The sequence below is a fragment of the Triticum urartu genome, chromosome 7A (genome assembly GCF_056163025.1).
Source record: "Triticum urartu cultivar PI428250 chromosome 7A, HENAU_Tu73, whole genome shotgun sequence".
In the NCBI taxonomy this organism is placed as follows: domain Eukaryota; kingdom Viridiplantae; phylum Streptophyta; class Magnoliopsida; order Poales; family Poaceae; genus Triticum; species Triticum urartu.
Genome location: NC_141879.1, coordinates 169,835,083 through 169,860,612, shown reverse-complemented (window position 1 = coordinate 169,860,612; position 25,530 = coordinate 169,835,083). Strand labels below are relative to the sequence as shown.

The window sequence follows — 25,530 nt, the reverse complement described above, 5'->3', positions numbered from 1 at the left end:
GCAGATCTACATGCTACAACAAATGACAATGGGCCTTGGCCACACTGGAATGCCACATAGCCTATGGATACGTCCGTGTACATGAAATGTGATCGTATATGAACGCTTGTACAAGTTTGATGACCGGAAACATGTATTTTACAAGTTTGTGCATCAAACTGACCATCGTGTGCAAGTTCTATGACTTCGGGTGTATTTACCTTTTTTTTAAAGTGGAATATATTAATATCACGAAGATACCAATTACACCCAGCCTCTGCACCAACAAGATATCGAAAGACGATGCACACAGCCAAGAACAAGAAAAATATATAAACAAAGACCCTATTGTAATGATGAAATACTCGCAACAACAACACTCTAACCACCACCAAAGACGCGAACCAATCTGTGGTTGAGATGGTTTGGTGGACAGTGATATGTCGGCTCAGTCTCTCGGAGGTGCTCATAGAAGTAGGGTGTGCGTGTATGCGTTCATAGGGATGAGTGTATGCGCGTGTATATGAGCGCTTGTGTCTGTACTGATGCTAAAAAAACCACCACCAAAGACAACACCCGAACCACAAAAGTCCTTGAGCGTCCCCAAAAAATCGTCGTATCTCCGGCGTATAAGTATAAATTATTTGCAAATTTAAGTATATATTACACCAAAATTCACAAAAACTTCCAGCTAATCTGATTGGAACAGTAGTTCAAGAGTAAAACTTTCCACAGGCATGTCCATATAAATGTTAAGCACGAAGCCACACCATACAATTCTGAATTCATAGCATTGCAGCTGCTCCAAATTAGCCAGTAGATGACTCGCAAGTCATGGCTCAAGGAAATATACATTGATTGATTCGCACCTATTTGTTCTTTAATTACGATGACTGGGAGGCACACAAAGAACACCATCGAGCTGTTCTACTATCCTGCCCAAAAAAGGAATGTGACTAGGGACAAGAATGAAATAAAACCTACTCCCTCCGTCCACAGTGTAAGATGTTTTTGCAAGCTAAAACAACTTGCAAATCCGTCTTATATTGTGGGACGGAGGGAGTAATACATAACAACTAATGTTCAACAATATTTCTATAACAGATCAGGTTCTGAATCCTCAAACGTTCGTCAGGAAGCTACCAATGCAATTTGCTATGTCTCACAAAGTCAAGTCAGGACAACAGTAGATTTAATGGGAAGGGATCATGCTGATGGTTTCCCACTTTTCCTTCTTTCGTCAGGCCAAAATTAGTCACAGCTCAGATTACACTTCTGCAGAAACATTAGTCACTACTATGACGATGGGGTGAAAGATGACTCTATGGCTTCACATACTCGCGGATGAACTGCTCAACTGCTGAAACATCACCAGTCAGACCAGCACCTTCATCAACTATCACCTTGTTCTGGCACTGGCTGAAGTTGAATGCCTCTCCAGGTAACCCAAGTTGGACTTCATCACTGATGTCAGCGGATGATATGGCGTTCCTTGATTCCCGGAGCTTGTTTCTACAAAAAAAAAATTTAGCACAAGTTTGTGTCAGTCAGTCAATGCAAATGGTTCTGTTATGCTCCCTCAGGTGTTTCAAGATATATGAGTGGTTACAGAGTGACCTCCGATGTTCCAGGATCAGGGAAATATCAGTAGAATATACATGTATGTAAGCATTTTTTTTGGCAGCATAATATACACAAAAAACAAACGAGTTCATTCAAGCTGCACTATTAATCTAGCCAATACATATAATTCACAGAATTTACAGAGCGACCTCAACTGTACCAGGATCACGGAAATGTGGATAGAATATACATGTATGTAAACATTTTTTGCAGCATAATATACACAAAAACAAACAAATACATTCAAGTTACAGTACTAATCTAGCCAATACCTATAAATTCACAGAATTATTAAACACGCCAACCCAAGATGATGCATTCTAAGTTCCAACCATGCAAGAATGTTGAATATGAAAAATGAAACATACACTTCTTTCTCCAACTGCTTCTTGATGAACTCCTTTGAGTGAGCTGTAACTTTATCTGTCTTGTTGCAGAATATCAGAACAGGAATCCTTTTCTTCACTACAGTTGCCTTCGTCAAAATGTCATACAAGTACCTGTCGTGAGAGTTAAAGAGAAAACTGTCAGGCGGTACGAACTGCATCAGATCAAACATTTTTATACATGTTTGAATATGAAATAAGGTCCTAGTCACACTCCTAGTTTGAATACAGCATATGATTGGGTTGACAATCAAAGTTTGCGAAATTGGACACCATCAAATTTTCCAAACAACACCAAATAACAGAAAGTAGGTCAGCAAAATTACTCCGCAGCAGCTTGCATGCTAGACAAGAAATCTAGAGCATCCACGACAAAAACAATCCCAGCTGCCTGAGGCAGGACTTCATCAAGCTTCGATTTCAGCCTTGCATGACCAGGAACATCGATAACATGAACAGGTTTTACTTTGCCTTTCTGTTGAGTGGAAGGGAACAAAGTAAGTAAAAATCTTGCAGTCAGCAAACATATGTTTCTATAAGAAAACGGTAGCCTTGATTCTACATAGTTATATTAATATCAAGGTGTAGCAGGGATTCATCTCCAAAAAGTTCTAACCCTTTCCAGCTCCGAGTGCAGAACAAATGTAGCATTGTTATGTGTCATCGAAGTCACGGTTCCCTGATGTGATGATCCATCGCGAAGCTAAAAACGAGAGATGGAAAATTAGCACAAAACCAAAAGATAATACAAAGAAACTGTGTAATTCCTCCACTGGAAAGATAACTAAAACTAAAAAAGGAAATGAAAAGTAGTCTTTGTTCTCCAAAATCTTGCCATGCAGGCATGCACTATATAAAATCATATATACAGTAAAATCAAGGGGGCGAGGCAAGAGATGCACGACAGATAACAGTATGGCACCAACGCAACCTGAGTGGAAATTCAGCTAAAAGGCCATGTCATAAGCTACTGAACAAATTGCGTCAAAGGAAGCATATACAAGAGCAAATTGCAAACAGAATATCATAACATCATTCTCGGTGTTAGTCATAGACACATGCCCCATCTTTTTTACCAAATCAGAAAACTGAAATCCATGTCAATTCACAAATGTCATATGCTATATCGAAAAAATCATTGGCAAATCAGACACCGGATGTCAGTTTTGAAATTAAGGCCTCTGTCAGAGTAACACCTGTTATGCCTAACTTCTAAAACTTGACAACACAGAGATAAACAGCAGCAATCAAGTTTGTGAGGCAAGGCATGCATGGCCATTACTCTCGTCATACTTTATGATATCATGTTAATCCATGAGGAGTTGAAAAGTTGTATCACTAGATAAGGGGATGCACAAAAGAAAGAGGACCACATACAGAATTGGAATGATACCTGATAGAAAAGAACAGTTTTGCCGCTGCCACTAAGCCCGGATAGAACTATGGTGTTAGGTTTCGATGATTTCAGACAAGAAGCTGTTAAACAATCAAACATACAAAGCAACTGCGTGTTAATTACTACACAAATAGTACCAATGAAATAATATATCGCAAAAGCAGAAACCTAAGCAAGCATAATGAATACAGCAAGACATTTTACATCATTGGGTGCACCCATTATATACACTAAGACATTAACGAGGAGTAATAATGTCACACTTTTGAATATAACTTATCTCTAGATTAAGAAACACTAGTCCCTCCTTTTTTTTAGTGCCACGCATATTATAATGTCATTGCCATTGTCAGATGCCCTGACATTTGAGAACTTGTTAACTGTAACATCTGGCAGTATTATCATTCTACAAGGCACATGCACAAATAATATGGATGAATCAACAGGGCATCACTCCTACCTTGTTACAACTTGTAATGCACAGCAAAGCATGTACCATAATCAGCTGAAGCATGAAGTTTAACTAGAGCTTCCAGTATCTCTGCTTCCACTCAAGTTAGTTCAATTCCAAAATTACCAGCCCATCACAGAATACTATGAATTACAACTGTACGACAATTCTCCGCATGATCCAAGGCACGGAATCGATTGTGCTTCAATCACATTTGAACCCAGTGTCAGTATAACTACAGCTAACTACAAAATTGGTCACTCACTCCAGATCCTCAGCTAGTTAATACGTCAAACAAAAGGGACAACTATCACACATAAATTGCTTCCAGGCAAATTTGAAAGCGTACTCAAGCCAGTTCCCCGTCACTACCTTCCACATCTACCTAGGTTTCCTAACAGCAAGCACAATACCGCGGGACTCAGGGGGGTTTGGCATTTCACCTGCGACCAGCACCAGAATCGTTACAATAATCACGGCGACCGCGACGTAAATCTGCTCCGGGGGTTGCTGGCGGATCCAGTGCTCTGCTTGGCCCGCCCACGCCTCTGCTTGGCGAACCCACTCATCCATCGTCGCACAAGCACGGAGAGGGAAGGAGAGGGCGAGGTGGGGGGTGGAGGGAGCAGCTGTGTGGCGCCGGGAGATCTCGGGGGAGGGGAGGGGAGGTTTCTAGAAGGAAGGTAGGAGAAGCGAGAGGAGGACGACGAGGCGCACGGGAGGAAAAAGGGGGAGGCTGGGAGGAAAAATAAAAATGAAATTGAGACACAGAAAAAATGAGTTTGCGTGTAATTCAGGGAGTTCTATCCAGACCTGGCGAAATGGGCCGGCACGACCCAGCACGGCCCGCCCCCATTAAACGTGTCTGCACGGCATGGCCCAGGTCGGCCCATTTTATAAACGAGCTGTGCTCACTTCAAGGTCCACGCATGGCACGTCTGTCTATATTATCTAAAATAGTTCATCTTCACTAACCTATTTCCCTTGATATGCAGGCTATCCGCATCGTCAATCAACGTGCAACCATCCACCTAAGCAAGTCTGCGGAAAAATTAGATGTGATCACCTAAGCCAAGTCATCTTTATTCTTCTATCAGGTTGTGTGGCACGCACCCACTGTACTGAAATACCAAACGGTGGCCCCTCCATAATCCATCCACCATACTGGAAGACCAAATGAGGCCCAGTTCAGTTTTCTAATGGCCCCTGCTCCTGTATACTTCTCCATACAAACCGCGGTCAAATCTTTTGCCAACCGTATGAAATCTAAATCACAGGTAGGCAGCAGGTAGCAGCGCACTTATGCCCATCGACTTGAGGAATATGTTTGGGAGGCAATGTTAGCACTCAAACACAGTTCCTCAACTATCCTCCATTATCACAGCTCGAGCTACAATTCACATATCCATGGAGAGGAGGGAGAAGGAGGTTTAACTGTTACAACACGAAAGAGGAAAGTAGCTATTCCTGCCAGTCGTTCGCCAGCCACTCACGCGCTATCGACAAGCTTAAGTACATTGCCCGCATGGGCTCATTCCGGGCCAGCCAGCCGAGCCGGCAGGCGAGGCTGTCTTCTGGGCCGGCCCACTCCTGGTGCTTGATCATCTGTAGCTTCTTCACCTTGACCGTTGCTGCTGGCAATCCCTCCCCTGTTAGAAACAGCTTGCCCCCAAGCCGGTGCTCTGGGAAACTTTTGCTTGAGTTGCACCTTGTCTTCCCATGTTGCCATCTCCACTGGAGTGTTGCTCCACTTCACCAATACTTGCACCAGAGAATTCGATCTGCGACGCACCACTCGCTATTGCAACACCTGTTCTAGGAATTGAAACTGCATATCTGGAGAGGGCAGTTGGGGTAGTACCTCATGAGTTAGGCTGTGACGCCCCAAGACCGGAGATTCAGATGCCATTCATGGATTCCGGGTTTCGTCATGTGTTTTGTTTGCTTGTTGCTTTCCCCTTTGCATCATGTGCCTTGCATCATGTCATCATGTCAATATGCAACCCGTCTTAAAACCCACTAAATAACTTGTGTGGATCTTCGATCCATTTAAATCGAGGGAAGAGTGACTTCTCTTTATAACATTATCCTCCTAATATTTATGGAGCTATTATAAATATTCCATTTATTTGGATTTCACCTTAACACACTTGCATATTAAATCCCTTGGCCTTTTTCTTCTTCAAGTGTTGACTCTCTAACCTTGCCTTATATTTCTTTCATCATTTTCTGGAGCTCCACCAAAAATCCGAACATTTTTGGACACCTCTAATTCCTAGTCCTTGTTCAAACCATTTGAATTAAATTCAAATGACTTTGAATTAAATTCTTGCAATCAGGCCTCTCCTAATTTTCGTGGACCGTGCACATCTTTACGAGTCCGTAAAAATTGTCCCCGTGCCCAAATTCCATCCCTAACCCTCTCTTAATTTTTTTCTTCTTCTTCTATCTATATTTATTTTTTCTCTCTCTCTTTTTGGTTAAGAGAAGAGAGTGTGAGAAAGAGAAAGAGCCCAGCCAGGATCCAGGCGCAGCCCCTTCTCTTCTGGGCCGGCCTTTTTGGCCCACCTAATCCTACCCTAGGCCCACTCTCTCCCTTCTAACCCTGTCCCCTCACCACGCTCTCTCTCGTCTTCCCCTCGCGCCGCCAGGAGGCAGAGCGCCTGCCTCGCTCGACCCCTCCTCTCGCCCGTACCCCTCGTTCCCCATCTCCATCTCCCCCTCTCGATCTCGCGCGCCTCCCTCTGCAGCGCTAGTCCCCGACCGCGCCTCCTCCAGCCACCTTCCATGGCGCCGTTCCCCGCTTCTACCGTCCTCCACGCCTAGCAGGAAGACCACGCCGCCTGTCCCCTTCGTTCAGGTCAGAGCTCGCCGGGGCCCCCAGCACCGGTTGCCTTGCCGCCTCGAGCACCCGCGCCCGCCGCGCGCAAGGCCACCGGACCAGCTCATCGGAGCTCTCAACGCCGGCGACCTTCAAGACCTCTTCCCTCGCGCCTCTTTTTCCTTCTCTTTCCCTCCTCCACCTCTCATCTCTCTTGTTCTCTGTAACAGGAGACCATCTCATGGCCGCCGAACCCTTGCCTCGACTCGGTTCTCACCGGGGACGCCGTCAAACGACCGGATCAACACCTCCCTCCGTGCCCTACATCCCGGAGCCAGCCGCCTCAAGCCCTCGTTTGCGTCTGCGCCAAGTCCAGTGAGGGATCGCCGTACCGTTGACCGCAGCGACCTCCCTTGCTCCTTTTAGTGGACCACGAGGCGTGCCCCTCGCAACGTTCCTCCAGCAGGCCCAGCTCCGTCGACCTTTGCACACGCAGGCCCAGTGCACCCACCACAGCCTCCCCTCCTTGCGTGGGTTGCGCCCCTCTCCATGGCCAAGACCGGGACCCCGTGAACGTCAAGTTCCTCCACGACGCCCGAACGACTACATGACGACCCTGGACATGGGATTGCAAAATGCCAAGTACATGGATAGGCCAAGTTCCTCTCCGAAACGGGTACGAATACGCCCGGCGATGCGACAAGTACCTCTACCGACGACCCAGAACATCTATGAAAACGTGTACCACTACCGTCGTCATGTACCACTACTTCCCTCAATGGCTCGTGAACGGCTACTTCCTCTACGAACCGGTCCTCTTCGAAACACACGCTTCGAAGGTATAACCGCTGAGAACGAACGCCCGTGGACGAATGCATGAGTTGTATGAGATGCATGTTTGGATGTTGTATCCGCCCGTGAACGGTAGTTGTTCCTCTTCGTTGCCACGCCGTCGACCCGTGGGAACCCGGTAACCGGGATCACCCCATCTTCTTGCATGACACACTCGCACCCACTTCCTTTTGCACCGGTATCCCCGTGAGCTACCAGATCATCGGAATGTTGCCGCGGCATCATTTCCGTTTCGTCGCCGTGGTACACCTTTCTTTCTACCACGGTGACACAAATGCTCTCATCACGCTCATGTCAACTTTTAATAATACTTGCATCAAAACTTGATCATGTCATCCGCATCATGTTAACAACATTAAGATGGTTTAAATTGTTGTTTGCATTAATTTACTAATGCATATAGGGATTTACCGGATTTGTTGTTTGCTATATCCGGCCCCATTTAAATTGTTTAGATAAATAATCCCTTTATGTTTCACCTCTTGACATGCTTAACAACATTTAATATTTTTGGGTACATAACCGAGAGAGAACTAAATAAGTCATGTGGTGTTTCGTCAATATGCAACTCGTTGCATATTGATCTCCACTTAATTTGTAGTTTTGTTTGTGCACTTTGCCATGCCATGCACATTTAAATCGGACATGCACCATACTTGGTTGTGCATCATGCCATGTTTATGTGATGGTTGTTTACTATGTTGTGTGCTTCTTTCCGGTGTTGCTTCTTCGGGTTGGTTCCGATTACGTCGCGTTTGTGAGGATCCGTTCATCTACGTCCGTTTGACTTCTTCATGGACTCGTTCTTCTTCCTTGCGGGATTTCAGGCAAGATGACCATACCCTCGAAATCACTTCTATCTTTGCTTGCTAGTTGCTCGCTCTTTTGCTATGCCTATGCTGCGATACCTACCACTTGCTTATCATGCCCCCATATTGTTAAGCCAAGCCGCTAACCCACCTTGTCCTAGCAAACCGTTGTTTGGCTATGTTACCGCTTGCTCAGCCCTTCTTATAGCGTTGTTAGTTGCAGGTGAAGATTGGAGCTTGTTCCATGTTGGAACATGGATATTTTGTTGGGATATCACAATATCTCTTATTTAATTAATGCATCTATATACTTGGTAAAGGGTGGAAGGCTCGGCCTTATGCCTGGTGTTTTGTTCCACTCTTGCTGCCCTAGTTTCTGTCACATCGGTGTTATGTCCCTGGATTTTGCGTTCCTTACACGGTTGGGTTATAATGGGAACCCCTTGACAGTTCGCCTTGAATAAAACTCCTCCAACAATGCCCAATATTGGTTTTACCATTAGCCACCTAGCCTTTTCTTTCCCTTGGGTTCTACAGACTCAAGGGTCATCTTTATTTAAACCCCCGGGCCAGTGCTCCTCTGAGTGTTGGTCCACCTCGTCAGCCGCCGGTGGCCACCAGGGGAAACTCTGGGCTGGCCTACTGGAAGTTTGGACAGACTGAGTGTGCCCTGAGAACGAGATATGTGCAGCTCCTATCGGGATTTGTCGGCACATTCGGGCGGTGTTGCTGGACTTGTTTTACCATTGTCGAGGATGTCTTGTAACCGGGATGCCGAGTCTGATCGGATTGTCTTGGGAGAAGGAATATCCTTCGTTGCCCGTGAGAGCTTGTGATGGGCTAAGTTGGGACACCCCTGCAGGGTTTTGAACTTTCGAAAGTCGTGCCCGCAGTTATGGGCAGATGGGAATTTGTTAATGTCCGGTTGTAGAAAACCTTAAGTTGACCTTAATTAAAATACATCAACCGCGTGTATAACCGTGATGGACTCTTCTCGGCGGAGTCCGGGAAGTGAACACGGTGTTGGAGTTATGCTTGACGTATGTTTCTCTAAGATCACTTCTTGATCATAGATTCTCGACCGTGCTTTTGCCTTCTCTTCTCGCTCTCTTTTGCGTATAGGTTAGCCACCATATATGCTAGTCGCTTGCTGCAGCTCCACCTCATACCTTTACCTTACCTATAAGCTTAAATAGTCTTGATCGCGAGGGTGTGAGATTGCTGAGTCCCCGTGACTCACAGATACTTCCAAAACCACTTTGCAGGTGCCGATGATATCGTGCAGGTGACGCAACCAAGCTCAAGGAGGAGCTCTATGAAGACCGTGTTCTTTATGTTGTTCCGTTTTCCAGTTGATCAGTAGTGGAGCCTGGTTGGGATGATTGGGGAGCTGTGTAGCATTTGGGGTAGTCTTCTTTTATTTTGGTTCCGTAGTCGGACCTTGAGTGTATTTGGATGAATGTAATGCTTTATTCATGTATTGTGTGAAGTGGCGATTGTAAGCCAACTATGTATCTCTTTCCCTTATGTATTACATGGGTTGTGTGAAGATTACCTCACTTGCGACATTTCTTTCAATGCGGTTATGCCTCTAAGTCGTGCTTTGACACGTGGGAGATATAGCCGCATCAAGGGCGTTACATAGGCCGAGTACTTTCCGCAGAAGAGAGACATAAAACACTGGGTGCACACGACTGGTGACCAGCAAAGCCAACCGATATGCCACTTCACCAATGCACTCGACAACTTCAAAAGGCCCATAGAATTTCACTACAGGAATCAGCTACTTTGCCGTCCGCCAAGGCAGACGGCAAAGGCATGGATGGCGGACGGCAAAGGCCTTTGCCATATGCCACGGATGGCAAAAGGCTCCGGCAGAGATTGGATCGGTAAAGACCTTCTTTGTCGTTTGCTTTCTGAAGCGGACGGCAAAGGGGCCTTTGCCATCAGCGGCTGACGGCAAAGAAAGCCGACGGCAATAAATTCGCTGTTAGTCTGTTTGGTGGCTAACAGCAGTCTTTGCCGTCCGCCAGCTGACGGAAACAAGCATCAGGCCTTTGCCGTCTGCCAAATGACGTCATCCGCACGTCACTACCCACCAAAGCTTTGCCGTCCGCCACTGTAGGCAAAGGCTTTTCCTTCCTCTGCTGTAGGCAAACTGACCAAATGGGTCAGCTCCCAGGAAGCACAGGTGGCTGCCACGTGGCTTCTTTGCTGTCCGCCACTGACGGCAAATAGCCCGTTGCCGTCAGCGGCAGACGGCAAAGAGCCTGCATTGCCTCTTTTTTCTGTTTTTTTTAAATCCAACAATTTTCATAGCAAATATATATGACATATATATATATATATATATTTCACATGGCTATTTAACAGCAAACATATGACATATCTAGCACATAAGTTTCATCGTACATACATATATAGTTCCATCCATTCATACATAGCAAGTTGCACATACACATTGTTCCATCCATACATATTACAATGCAAAGTTTCATCAAGATAGCAAGTTCGATCATAGCAAGCTAGAAGAATACTAGAAGAGAATGAAAGAAAAAACAAGCACTCCATCATAGCAAGCTAGCTTCCGTGAAGTGAATGAAATATGCAAAATGGCAAATAAGAAAGTTAGAAAAAGGTGACTAGAAGAAGAAAGACGGGAAGAAGAAGTATATGTCATTTATGAGCTAACTTAGGTTAAATGGATCATTTATGAGCTAACTTAGTTGAAATGGTAGTTTATGAGCTAACTAAGGTGAAATGGATCATTTATGAGCTAACTTAGTTGAAATGGATCGTTTATGAGCTAACTAAGGTGAAATGGATCATTTATGAGCTAACTTAGTTGAAATGGATCGTTTATGAGCTAACTAAGATGAAATGGATCATTTATGAGCTAACTTAGGTGAAATGGATCGTTTATGAGCTAACTTAGGTGAAATGGATCATTTATGAGCTAACTTAGTTGAAATGGATCGTTTGTGAGCTAACTTAGGTGAAATGGATCGTTTATGAGCTAACCTAGGTGAAATGGATCGTTTATGAGCTAACTTAGGTGAAATGGGTCGTTTATGAGCTAATTTAGGTGAAATGGATCGTTTGTGAGCTAACTTAGGTGAAATGGGTCGTTTATGAGCTTACCTAGGTGAAATGGATCGTTTATGAGCTAACTTAGGTAAAATGCATCATTTTAGAGCTAACCTAGGTAAGATGGGTCATTTTGGAGCTAACCTGGTTAAAATGGATCGTTTGTGAGCTAACTTAGGTGAAATGGATCGTTTATGAGCCAACCTAGGTGAAATGGATCGTTTATGAGCTAACTTAGGTAAAATGCATCATTTTAGAGCTAACCTAGGTAAGATGGGTCATTTTGGAGCTAACCAAGGTAAAATGGGTCATTTTAGAGCTAACCTAGATAAAATGGATCATTTTGGAGCTAACCTAGGTAAAATGGGTCATTTTAGAGCTAACTTGGGTAAAATGGATCATTTATGAGCTAACTAAGGTAAAATGGGTCATTTTAGAGCTAACTTAGGTAAAATGGATCGTTTATGAGCTAACTAAGCTAATTATGCCATTTTTGACATAAGTAAGCTAAGTACATGTCATTATTGAGCAAACCTAGTTAACTAAGCATATTAGAGCTAACTTAGGTCATTTTGGAGGAAACAAAGCTAAGTATAGATCATTTTAGAGCTAACTTAGGTAAAATGGATGATTTTGTAGGTCAGTAAGCTTATTAAGTCATTTTGGAGGAAAAGAAGCTAACTCTAGGTCATTATGGTAAGCATATAGGAGGAAATAAAGCTAAGTCTAGGTCTTTATGCATATTGGAGGAAAAGAAGCTAACTCTATCTCATTGATGTCGACTCCGAGGGACAGCTTCACATCCTCGAGTCGCCCCGATAGCTGGTCGAGCTTGGAGTCCAGCTCCGCGAGCGCGGACACCATCTTCTCGCTGCGCTCAGAGGAGCTCTTGGCGAGGGCAGCATCGAAGTCAGCGTGGAGGAGTTCGTAGATCGCCTTGGTCTCCGGCGAGATCCTCTCCATCGCCTCGGCTCATCGGCGATTTGCCAGACGCGTGCGGTGGTGGTGGTGGGGCAGCTCTAAGACAGAACGACGCTGATACCAGGTTGTTAGCACTCAAACACAGTTCCTCAACTATCCTCCATTATCACAGCTCGAGCTACAATTCACAGATCCATGGAGAGGAGGGAGGAGGAGGTTTAGCTTTACAACACGAAAGAGGAAAGTAGTTATTCCTGCCAGCCGTTCGCTAGCCACTCACGCGCTACCGACAGGCTTAAGTACATTGCCCACATGGGCCCATTCCGGGCCAGCCAGCCGAGCCGGCAGGCAAGGCTGTCTTCTGGTCCGGCCCACTCACTACAAAAAAAAGACACATCCATGACATTTTGGGCCGAACGAAATTTTTTCTGTCATACATATGACACTTCTATGACGATAATTGTGACAAAACCTGGTATCATCATAGATGTGGTGGGCTCCTACTTCTATGACAAAAAATCATGACAGGAAATGGGCTTTTCGTCCTGGGCGAGCCGGAGACGCAGCTGCATGACATTCTTTGGGCTGTCCATGACGGAAAAAACCATGGTAGAAGCGAGGGGGAGGAAAATTTCGGGGAGTTCCCGGTTACGGTGGGAGGTCGGCGGGCGAGCGATGCGCGTTTCTCTCGTACACGTACGCGCGTGTGTGTGAGGCGTTGGCTCTAACTGAACCCGAGCGAGGTGTTGGGCTCTAACTGAACCCGAGCGATTGCACTGCAGGCTACGCGTTACTGAACCCGAGCGATCGATCGATGGCTGTTAACTGAAACCGATCGAGCGATTTCTTCGCTACTGCTGCTAACTGAAGCCGATCGATGGGATGAACAATGAGGGTTGCGGGGGGGGGGGGGTTGGATGAACAGCGAGCGATGGCGTTGCCTCTGGATGAACAGGACCCCGTGGTGTGGTGGAGTGCTGGGTGAACAGTAGACGGTGGAGGGGTGCCCGTGGAGGGGTGGATGAACAGGACCCCGTGGTGTGGAGGGATGGATGAACAGTAGACGGTGGAGGGGTGGTTGAACAGGACCCCGTGGTGTGGAGGGCTGGATGAACAATAGACGGCGGAGGGGTGCCCGTGGAGGGGTGGTTGAACAGGACCCCGTGGTGTGGAGGGCTGGATGAACAGTAGACGGTGGAGGGGTAGTTGAACAGTAGCTGGTGGAGTAGCGCGCGGTGGAGGCTGGATGAACAGGAGCCCGTGGAGGATGGAGGAGGTCGACGGTGGAGATGAACAGTATCTCGTGGAGTCCCGTTTTGCGGTACGCCACACCCCTCCCGATGAACAGGACCCCCGTTTCGACCGTAGCGCTCCAACACAAGGCCGTTTCCTCCGTCGTACGTATGCGCGAGTAGGCGTTCGAGACCCCGCCCGTATGTACACATACATGGCCGTATTTTCTTTCTTGCACCCTGGCCACTGTACGTACATGTAAATGCTATGTGCGCGCCTCTACTACGACACGTGCGCGCCTCTACTACGACACGTGCACGCCTCTACATCGACCAGTATGTACGTACACGTTCGCGACCAGAATGACAACGCTACGTACGCTTCGACCAGGTCCAGGTGGGTCCCAACTGTCAGGCACTTCCTTGCCTGCGAAGATGTAGCTGGTGGGTCCCAGCAGTCAGGGGGAAACGTTTTTGTCGTGAAATACGGTGGCCCGTTCGGTGGGTCCCGCTGTCAGGTGGAGGAATAATTATTTTGCACGTAATAAGGAGGCACTTCCTTGCTGTGGCCGTGGACCCAGCTGTCAGCCTCTCCACGTACAGTCCATGTCTGATGGAAGCCGTTCCTTGACCACGTTGACCACGCCGCGCCGAGAGCACCAGGGCGGTGGACGACGGCGAGGCCTAGGAAGGGGACGACGCGGAGCCGGGGAAGACGCGGCAGTGGATGCCCACACGTAGAGGAGTACGAGGGTTCACTAGTTCGCTGCGGTGTGAGGCTGCCGTCGCCGCAGAATAACAGGGGGTGTGGGTGAGTAGAGGGATGGCCTGACCAGCGGTGGGAGTAGTAGGGGGCGGTGAGGCCTCCGCCGCATCGCAGCCGGCCACGGGAGGCAGGAGCACGAGGCACGACCGACGCTGGTTTGGGCGGCTGGAGCAAGAAGACCAGAGGTTGAAGAAGCACTACGACCGTTGGATGGACATCGTACGGTCACTGGAGCTAGAATCGTGCATATTGACTAAGTTGACAAAGCCCTCTGTCGGTGTCAAAACCGGCGGATTTCGGGTAGGGGGTCCCGAACTGTGCGTCTAAGGCGGATGGTAACATGAGGTAGGGGACACGATGTTTTACCCAGGTTCGGGCCCTCTTGATGGAGGTAAAACCCTACGTCCTGCTTGATTTATTCTTGATGATATGGATATTACGAGAGTTGATCTACCACGAGATCGGAGAGGCTAAACCCTAGAAGCTAGCCTATGGTATGATTGTTGTTTTTCTATGGACTAAAATCCTCCGGTTTATATAGACACCGGAAAGGGCTAGGGTTACACAAGGTCGGTTACAAAGGAGGAGATATACATATCCGTATTGCCTAGCTTGCCTTCCACGCCAAGTAGAGTCCCATCTGGACACGAGACGAAGTCTTTAATTTTGTATCTCCATAGTCTAACAGTCCGGCCAAAGGATATAGTCCGGCTGTCCGGAGACCCCCTAATCCAGGACTCCCTCAGTAGCCCCTAAACCAGGCTTCAATGACGATGAGTCCGGCGCGCAGTATTGTCTTCGGCATTGCAAGGCGGGTTCCTCCTCTGAATACACCACGGAAGAATTTGAATACAAGGATAGTGTCCGACCCTGTAAAATAAGTTCCACATACCACTGTAGAGAGAATAATATTTCCACAAATCTAATCTGCTGACTTGTTTTGGTAACATGACATTAAGCCACGGCCCGGTGATTATTCGAACCGTTTCCTTTATCTAGCCCCGCACATAACGCGAGGCGGTTTTTTGACACATCTTGTCAAAGCAGAGATCATGTCCCCCTTATTACGGGATTCTCATCAATACGGGCATGGGTAACCCAACCGCGCCATCGATTACGACGCTTGGGGGATAAGCGGGTTTTACCAGGCTAGTGGGGGCGCATAGTTTCGGCCGCCCTTATAAAGGGACAAGGTTTAACTTTTTTCTACCCATGCCTTCTTCCTCCTTGCTCATCCTCTCTTGCGCACTCGAGCTCCAATGCCCAAGCCCACATCCTTCCCCTCAACCTTCTCCAATCATGTCTGGAGCGGGAGGCAAATGGATGGCTTCCTCCGTTACGGAGGGACACATCAAGAAGCTGCGCGGAGCCGGATACTTGGCCGTGAATATCGCGCATCGGCTGCCCGCTGCGGGGCAGATCGTTCCTACCCCTGAACCTCACGAGAGGGTAGTCTTCCTCCACCACTTCCTCCGCGGACTGGGGTTTCCCCTCCATCCATTCGTCTGTGGTCTCATGTTCTACTACGGGCTGGACTTCCATGATCTGGCCCCGAAGTTCATCCTCAACATTTCGGCGTTCATCGTCGTGTGTGAGGCTTTCCTCCGCATCCGGCCCCACTTCGGCTTGTGGTTAAAGACCTTCAATATCAAGCCGAAGGTGGTGGGCGGCCAACAAGCAGAATGCGGCGAAGCCATGGTGGGCAAGATGCCCAACGTTATATGGCTTGAAGGCTCCTTTGTGGAGACCATAAAGGGGTGGCAATCGACGTGGTTCTACATCACCGAGCCGGGCGACGCCAAATGGGTGGCTGCCCCCAAGTTTTGATCCGGAATCCCCACGCGGCTCACCTCCTGGAAAGAGAAGGGCCTATCCTGGGGTTCATCGGTAGAGCTGGACGGACTCCAGAAATGTATCCGGAATATGGCCGTCAAGAAGCTCAAGCTTGTCAATATAGTCCAGGTCATGCTCATCCACCGGATCCTCCCGTGCCAACAACAGGACATCAACTTGTGGGAGTTCGACCCGGCCCAGCACTAGACTCTGAGCGAGCTCTTCGACATGACGCACAAGGACGTCTGGAAGGTGTTGTTCAAGGGTGCCGAGGTCCCTCCCTCCCTCACCGAGGACCGTGGGCTAAGCGTGAAGCGCCGAGCGCATTCGGTGAGTTCTATACATCCGGTAGGATATTTTATTTCCCCTAGCTTAATCATGTGCGGGGTCTGATCTCCATGCCTTTGATAGGACTGGGTGGAGACGTCGGGGCAAATTAACTGTCCGGCCCCTCTGCCTGAAGACACTGCGGACGCTCTCCTCACGGAGATGCTGACTCTGGCCCCTTATAAGGTGCCGGAGAAGACCAAGAAGGCCAAGGGAACCCGAAAGAGTTCCCGACGCCAGGTGTTATCGGACTCATCGTTTGAGGACTCCTTAGCACACTCCTCCCACGAAGACGAGGAGGAAGACGAAGATGCTCCCCCTCCAGTCGGGGGAGACAAGAAAAGGAAGGTTGCCCCAACTGGGGGGGGGGGCGAAGGGTCCAAGAAGGGAAGGACTCTCCTTCCGGACTACTCTACCACCGCAGTCGAAGGCGAAGATGAGTGGTTGCTCAGGGCCAAGCCCCTGGCAAAGTCGTAAGTATTCGGATGCCAAAGTAACTCATAGCATTCATTTGTCGCACTGTTTCTTCTAACACCGAATTATGATTATGCAGACCGCCACGAGCCCGTATCGACGTATCGTCGGACGGCTCCCTGGGCTCATCGGATATGGATAGCGATCCACTTCTGACCGCCACCTCCCCCTGCCATACGGACAATGCCGAGGTATTGTCTCAAGAGGCACCTGGTCGAGGGGAGACAGTCCTGGAGGCGCCTCAAGGCGACCTTCTGGACTCCGGGAGTAGAGGGAGCAAGGCTCCCGAGGGCTCCGAGTTCGGCCTTCAGCCGAACACCGCGCCAGAACCCCCAGTGGTTCCGGACTCGGGCAGGCGGCCTCCTTCCAAAAGGGGCAAGACGCCTGTGCCGGTGACCTCTGTCCAACCAGAGGCACCGGACAATCTGCTGGGAGCGCTTCGCAGCGCTTCCATCGACGAAGAGCACCGCACTATTATGAGTGCGGTGGTCCAGAAGGTTCAGTCCGCCAAGAGCGGATTGACTGAAGCCTGTGCCAGCCTTCTAACAGGCTTTGAGGTAACTTTTTGAAATATAGGAAAAATATTACCGCATAGACAGTAGCCCCTGATGCTCTGTTCGGTGTTCAAAAAGAAAAACCGAATAGAGGATCAAACAATATCGCAGGAGTCTAACATAAGTATGTCTATATGCGTATGCAGGCTTCGCTGCTGGCCTCTGCCGCACAGACTGCGGAGGTTGCCGCATTGAAGCAGGACCTCGAGGGGTCCAAGAAAGAGCTCGGCCTTGCCAAGAGGCAGCTCTAGGAGAACAATGGTAAGTAATACCCTGTCTATAGATATGTATATATAAAAGAAGATGCGATTGCAAAATGACAGGATCATCATAAAATTGCCAGGGGCCACGGCCAAGGTGGCGACCCTGAAGCAAGCGCTATCCGAGGCCGAAGACAGAGCGGCCAAGGAGCGCACCGAGCGGGAAAGGCAGGAGGCACAGGTGGGCGAGGTCCAGCAAGAGCTCCAAGCTCTCATGTCGAAGCATGAGGCATTGGAGCGTGACTCGAAGATGCGAGAGTCCGAGCTTGCCGCGGCCCTCGAAAGCACGAAAAATACCAAGGCTGAAGCCCAAAGAGCCCTCCAGGAGATTGAGGCGATGAAGAAAATAGCGGCGGGTAAGGCATTCCTTATGCAGAGCAAGCATGTGAAAGTAAATTACTTGTTACTTACCCGAATCCGGAGCTCTCCAGGAGTGTTCGCAGATTTGCCCCGCAGCATGTCGGATGACGCACAGTTTTACCAGGCCGAGGAGGGAAGCTCAACGAAGAAGTTTTTATGGTCTCAGTATACTGGGGCCGAACACCCGGTGCCCATGAGCGACCAGCTAAAGCAGCTGGTCGAGCTACACAAGGCGGCCGAACAGGCCATGAAGGGCTTTATAGTCCTGATGTGGCCTGGCGACGCCCTTCCCAACAGCTACTTTGGCCTGGTGAGGCGGCTTGTGGATGCCTGCCCATGGCTGGAAGTCATCAAGCGGTTCGTCTGCATCGAAGGTGCACGCCGGGCTTTCGCCCGTGTGAAGGTGCAATGGGCCAAGCTGGATGCCGTGAAGCTGATTAAGGAAGGGCCGCCGGCGGGCAAGGAGCATCGCCATCCCGAGATGTACTATGAGGGTGTCCTGAAGGGTGCCCGTCTCATAGCGGACGAGTGTACGAAAGATGTAATATTTGAGTAAACTCGCTCGTGTAATCCTGTATCTATGAAAACTTGTTCATATGCGCTATGCAATGCTTGTTTGAATTTAAAATATTACCTTCTATTTGGCCGTTTATCAAATCTGAGAGATGGCTAGTCGTCGGCTTTTGCCCCCATGCCACGAGTGCTGGGGTGTTCGGGATAAACCTGAGCACTCTTGTTCTCATTGTTGGGTCCTTCGAGGGAGGTGCTCAGCACAACGAACAAGGCAATCGGACTATAATGCTTTATCACTCTCACTTAGCCATAGAATTCTATAATTTTAAATTTCAGCGAAGCCCCTAGTATTCGGAAGGCCGAATTCGGGGCGCGATACACGCCTTAAGCCGGACAGGGCCGACTCCTCGCTCTAAGCGGCATAAGTCTTTAGGGACTCGAAAACCTCTCGAACAGCGACCAGTCTCTCGCCTTATCATGACAGTCAGTTTTAGCTTTCTCTACTGAGGTGCTTAGCCCAGCTGAACCGGGGCACAATCGCAGTAGTTCTCCCAGTGCTACCTTAGCCGATATAGCGGAACGTAAGGTACCAAAACATGGGAGCCGGGCAAACCCAACTATTGACCAAAGATATGATTCGGAGCTGATGCATATAATGCTATAAGTTCGGGGTGCCGCACTTGTGAAAGTGTTCGGACTTCTCACACCATATTGTGGGGTACTTAAGCCCCTGGTGTATTGGCCGTACCAGAGTGTACGGGTGCTGGATGTCACGAATGAACATATATATATATATATATATATATATATATATATATATATAAGAAGAATGCAATAAAAGCCTTAATGCAATGCATTGTTTATTAAAAAACATGCGTTAGAGCAGAATGATACAGGTAGTGCGATAAGCAAAAAGTAGGACTATGTCCCCTCCAAGGGCAAGCTGAGGAATAATATTAAAGCAAGTATTTCACTCGTTATTGTAATCCACCTGGGAGTTCTGTGGTGTGATGTAGCTTTCTGCCTCCTTGGTTGCTGCATCATGTGTTTGGCAATCATGCTGTCGGACAGGGTTTCGAGATATTAATGTCCTGAAAGAGAGAAAAATAACAAAGCAGGAAGCCCCTAGTGCGGTTTAAGCCGCGTCTTGGGGCATGCCGTAGTCGTGCCCCCTCCCTACCTATGCCCATGGTATTTTTAATGCGTAATTATATACGTGTGGCACGAGTTTCACCGTTTGGCTTGGGCCGGGGTGGGGGCCGCATTGCTATGCGAGCTCGGAACGTGCCAGGCGGTCTTGTTGCCGATTACTCCGGGCGCGCTTGAAGGTGTTTGGGTCCTTAAACGCCGAACTAGTGGATTGCCTTAAGAGGCTGCTTTGCGCTTCCGCTGCGAGGGCCGCAGTGTGCTCCTCCGTTCGGAGAGAGCGCTCTGTGTTTCCATTAACTGTAATGACCCCCTGAGGTCCTGGCATCCTGAGCTTGAGGTATGCATAATGTGGTACCGCATTGAATCTCGCAAATGCGGTTCGCCCGAGCAGTGCATGATAACCACTGCGGAACGGGACTATATCAAAGATTAACTCTTCACTTCGGAAGTCATCCGGGGATCCGAAGACCACTTCTAGTGTGACTGAGCCTGTGCAATGGGCCTCTACACCTGGTATGACACCTTTAAAGGTCGTTTTTGTGGGTTTGATCCTTGAGGGGTCTATACCCATTTTGCGCACTGTGTCCTGGTAAAGCAGGTTCAGGCTGCTGCCGCCATCCATAAGGACTCGAGTGAGGTGAAATCCGTCAATGATCGGGTCTAGGACCAGTGCGGCGAATCCGCCATGACGGATACTAGTGGGGTGGTCCCTGCGATCGAAGGTGATCGGACAGGAGGACCATGTGTTGAACTTTGGGGCGACTGGCTCCAACGCATATATGTCCCTGAGCGCACGCTTCTGCTCCCTCTTGGGGATGTGGGTTGCGTATATCATGTTCACCGTCCGCACTTGTGGGAGGAACCTCTTCTGTCCTCCAGTATTCGGCTGCCGGGGCTCCTCCTCGTCATCGCTATGTGGCCCCTTATCTTTGTTTTCGGCAATTAACTTGCCGGACTGCTTGAACACCCAACAATCCCTATTGGTGTGGTTGGCTGGCTTGTCGGGGGTGCCGTGTATTTGACACGAGCGATCGAGTATACGGTCCAAACTGGACAGCCCCGGAGTGCTTCTTTTGAATGGCTTTTTCCGCTGACCGGGTTTAGAGCCCTTGAATCCGGCATTGACTGCCGTATCCTCGGTATCGTCGTTGTTAATGCAGCGCTTATGTTTGTTGCGACGTGACCTGCTACTGCCGTCCTTGGTATCTGAAGTACCATGGTTCTTTGATATGTTGTTACTGCGAGCGAACCACCTGTCTTCTCCTGCACAAAAGCGGGTCATGAGTGTTGTGAGGGCTGCCATAGATTTCGACTTTTCCCGACCAAGGTGCCGGGCTAGCCACTCGTCGCGGATGTTGTGCTTGAAAGCTGCTAGAGCCTCAGCATCCGGACAGTCGATGATTTGATTTTTCTTTGTTAGGAACTGTGTCCAGAATTGCCTGGCCGATTCCTCTGGCTGCTGAATTATGTGGCTCAAGCCATCGGCATCTGGTGGTTGCACATAAGTGCCCTGAAAGTTGTCAAGGAATGCGGCTTCCAGATCCTCCCAATAGCCAATGGACTCTGCCAGCAAGCTATTGAGCCAATGCCGAGCTGGTCCTTTGAGTTTGAGTGGGAGGTATTTAATGGCGTGTAGATCATCACCACGTGGCATGTGGATATGCAGGAGGAAATCCTCGATCCATACCGCAGGATTTGTTGTACCGTCGTATGATTTTATATTTACGGGTTTGAAACCTTCGGGGATTTGATGATCCATTATTTCATCTGTGAAGCATAAGGGGTGTGCTGCGCCTCTGTACTGGGCTATATCGCGACGCAGCTCCAATGAGTCTTGCCCGCTGTGTTCGGCCCGACCGGATTTACTTTTACTGTATCTGGTGTGACGTTTATCGTCTCGCATAGTGGCGCACCCTCGTGATCCGTAGATCGATCTTGCATGTTTTGCTTTGTCCTCCAATACGTCTCGCAGGTCTGGTGTATTTCCCCATGCCTTTTTATTTGAATGGCGTCAGGGTGCAGGCTGAGCTTTTGGCTGGAATGCCTCTCTATCGCGGCCACGAGGTGGCCGATTAGCTGCGTCATACGCTTCTTCCTCCAGTCGGGGTAGCAACCTGCATTTTGGGTAACTCCTGGAGGGGCGTTCGAGTTTATATTCCTCGGCCGCGAGGACTTCAGTCCATCGGTCAGCTAGCAGATCTTGATCAGCTTGAAGCTGCTGCTGCTTTTTCTTAAGGTTATTTGCCGTGGCTATAAGCCGGCGCTTGAAGCGCTCTTGTTCGACGGGATCCTCTGGCACGACGAATTCGTCATCGTCGAGGCTTGCCTCGTCTTCGGGAGGGGGGGCATGTAATTATCATCCTCCGCCTCTCCATCTGCCGCTCTCTCTGGAGGGCTGGCCTCTCCATCCTCTTGTCCTAGATCGTGTTGGAGGGGATTGTTGCCATCTTCGGCACTATCCGGAGTGTTATTATCTCCTGTGCCAGTATCACCACTTTTGCTTTGGCGGGACTTAGAGCGGCGCCGCTGATGTCGGCGCTTGGGTTGCTTCTTGGAGGGGTCATCCTCCGCTGTCTTGTCGCCATTGCCTTCTTTGGGTGTGTCCACCATGTATATATCGTATGATGAGGTGGCTTTCCAGTGCCCTATATGCACTAGTTCATGTTCGTCTCCTGCGTCGTTGTCCATATCGTCGATGTCTCCGGAGTCGAAGTCGAGCATGTCGGTCAAATCATCGACAGTGGCTATGAAGTGGGTGGTGGGTGGGCGTCGAATTTCTTCATCGTCCGCATCCCAATCCTGCCGGTCATAATCCGGCCAGGACTCTCTTGACAAAGAGAGAGACCTTAGTGAATTCAGTATGTCGCCGAAGGGCGAGTGCTGAAAGATATCCACGGCAGTGAACTCCATGATCGGTGCCCAATCGAATTCGATTGGCAGGGGCGCGGATGGTTCAGAGTTCGGAGGAGAGTCCGGCAATGTGGAGTCACGGGCCTCGCGAAGGATAAGGTTGGTGTTCGGCTCGATCGCCGCCGAGGGTAAGGCCTCCGTGGCGGGGTCCATCCACCCGTCCATGGACGGCGCAACTGGCTCCGAATTGAGGGTTGGAGCGGCTGCCGATGCGATCTCCTGAACACTGTCTGATGGTAGAGCTAAATCGTACTCATCGTGACCGCGTGACGCACAAGGCAGAGGCTCGAATCCGTCGAAGATCAAGTCTCTGCGGATATCGGCCGTGTAGTTTAAGCTTCCAAACCTGACCTGGTGGCCAGGGGCGTAACTTTCGATCTGCTCCAAATGGCCAAGCGAGTTGGCCCGCAATGCGAAGCCGCCGAATACAAAAATCTGTCCGGGGAGAAAAGTCTCACCCTGGACTGCATCGCTAACAATGATCGAAGGAGCCATCAAGCCTAATGATGACGACACAGAGGAACTCTCAATGAAAGCACCAATGTCGGTGTCAAAACCGGCGGATCTCGGGTAGGGGGTCCCGAACTGTGCGTCTAAGGCGGATGGTAACAGGAGGCAGGGGACACGATGTTTTACCCAGGTTCGGGCCCTCTTGATGGAGGTAAAACCCTACGTCCTGCTTGATTTATTCTTGATGATATGGGTATTACAAGAGTTGATCTACCACGAGATCGGAGAGGCTAAACCCTAGAAGCTAGCCTATGGTATGATTGTTATTTTTCTATGGACTAAAATCCTCCGGTTTATATAGACACCAAAAAGGGCTCGGGTTACACAAGGTCGGTTACAAAGGAGGAGATATACATATCTGTATTGCCTAGCTTGCCTTCCACGCCAAGTAGAGTCCCATCCGGACACGAGACGAAGTCTTCAATCTTGTATCTTCATAGTCTAACAGTCCGGCCAAAGGATATAGTCCGGCTGTCCGGAGACCCCCTAATCCAGGACTCCCTCACCCTCCATCCCCGTCAACTTAGTAGGCCCACAAGTCAGCCTCCCACCAAGGTGGGTCCCAGCTAGCAGGGGGGTATTCATTTTTTGAGCGTAATAAGGAGGCACTTCCTTGCGTGTGTAGATATAGCTGGTGGGTCCGAGCTGTCAGAGGCGGTAACGTTTTTTTCGCGAAATACAGAGGCCCTTTCGGTGGGTCCCTGATGTCAGGGGAGGAATCATTATTTTGCGCGTGATAAGGAGGCATTTCCTTGCATGCGGCCGTGGACCCAGCTGTTGGCCTCTCCACGTATAGTCCACTTCAGATGCATGTCGATCATTGACCACGTTGACCATGCCGCGCCAAGAGCACCAGGGCGGTGGACGACGGCGAGGCCTAGGAAGGGGACGACACGGAGGTAGGGAAGACTCGGCAGTTGTTTCCCACGCGGAGGGGAGTACGACTGTACGAGGGTTTACCGGTTCGTCTGCCGTCGCCGGAGAATAATAGCAGGTGTGGGTGAGTAGAGGGATGGCTAGGCCAGCGATGGGAGTACGGTCGGGCGGTGAGGCCTACGCGGCAGCACAGCCGGCCGCGAGGAGGAGGGAGCAGGCAGTCCCGCCGGCGCTTGTTTGAGCGGCTGGAGCAGGAAGAGCAGAGATTGAAGAAGCACGACGGCCGTTGGATGGACATCCAACAGTCAGTGCTTGTGTGTCAACCTTTTTTTAGGAAAGCCTCAAATCCGTGGAAAACATCATACATCCCATCTGCCATTATTTCTAATAATTTACAGCCCATTTGCTAATTCTTAAGGTTTTTTTGGAGTCCATATTCTTTTTGTTAGCATTACAGCCCATATTGTGGCCACAGTTAAAAAATTAATGAAATTTTGCATATTTCGGTGCGGTCCGAACTGTTTTTAATCCTGAAATTTCGACTCACATTCAAACTGATTTTAAAAATAAATGTATATCAATATAAAATCCAACAAATTCTCCATGCATAAAAATTAATATAATTTAAAATCTCAAAATGAATAAAAGATATTTTAAACTAATTGCCGGTTTGATGTGTTTTAAAAATGTATAGCCCATTTCTCATTACTGATGGGCCATTTTCTCGGCCAGCCGAATGAAGCTCTCCTCGTCTTGAAATATTTACAGCCCAACAGGCCTGATAAAGCGACTTACTTGGCAAATCACAAAAAAACTGGGCTGTGGCCGTGGACCCAGCTGTCAGCCTCTCCACGTACAGTACTCTTCCGATGGAAGTCGGTCGTTGACCACATTGACCACGCCGCGCCGAGAGCACCAAGGCGGTGGACGACGGCGAGGCCTAGGAAGGGGATGACGCGGAGCCGGGGAAGACGCGGCAGTGGATGCCCACGCGGAGAGGAGTACGAGGGTTCACTGGTTCAGCTGCGGCGTGAGGCTGTCATCGCCGCAGAATAACAGGGGGTGTGGGTGAGTAGAGGGATAGCATGGGCCAGCGGTGGGAGTAGTAGGGGGCGGTGAGGCCTCCGCGGCATCACAGCCGGCCATGAGAGGCAGGAGCACGCGGCACGACTGGTGCAGCTTTGGGCGGCTGGAGCAAAAAGACCAGAGGTTGAAGAAGCACTACAGCCGTTGGATGGACATCGTACGGTCACTGGAGCTAGAATCGTTCATATTGACTAAGTTGACAAAGCCCTCCATCCTCGTCAACTTAGTAGGCCCACAAGTCAGCTTCCCACCAGGTTGGGTCCCAGCTAGCAGGGGGAGTATTCATTTTTCTGTGCATAATAAGGAGGCACTTCCTGTGGGTCCGAGCTGACAGCGGGGGGGGGGGGACGTTTTT

General features: G+C 49.2%; 1 protein-coding gene across 1 annotated transcript; it reads right to left on the bottom strand.

Moving 5' to 3' along the window:
* Positions 1 to 1,061: 1,061 nt before the first annotated feature.
* LOC125521201 (uncharacterized) lies at positions 1,062 to 4,582 on the bottom strand. The gene is made up of 6 exons (XM_048686259.2): positions 4,279 to 4,582; positions 3,382 to 3,464; positions 2,605 to 2,691; positions 2,315 to 2,463; positions 1,971 to 2,102; positions 1,062 to 1,491 (listed from the first exon to the last, which is right to left on the bottom strand). The coding sequence occupies exons 1-6, from the start codon at positions 4,406 to 4,408 to the stop codon at positions 1,302 to 1,304; spliced, it is 771 nt and encodes a 256-aa protein (XP_048542216.1). The 5' UTR covers positions 4,409 to 4,582; the 3' UTR covers positions 1,062 to 1,301.
* Positions 4,583 to 25,530: the final 20,948 nt, after the last annotated feature.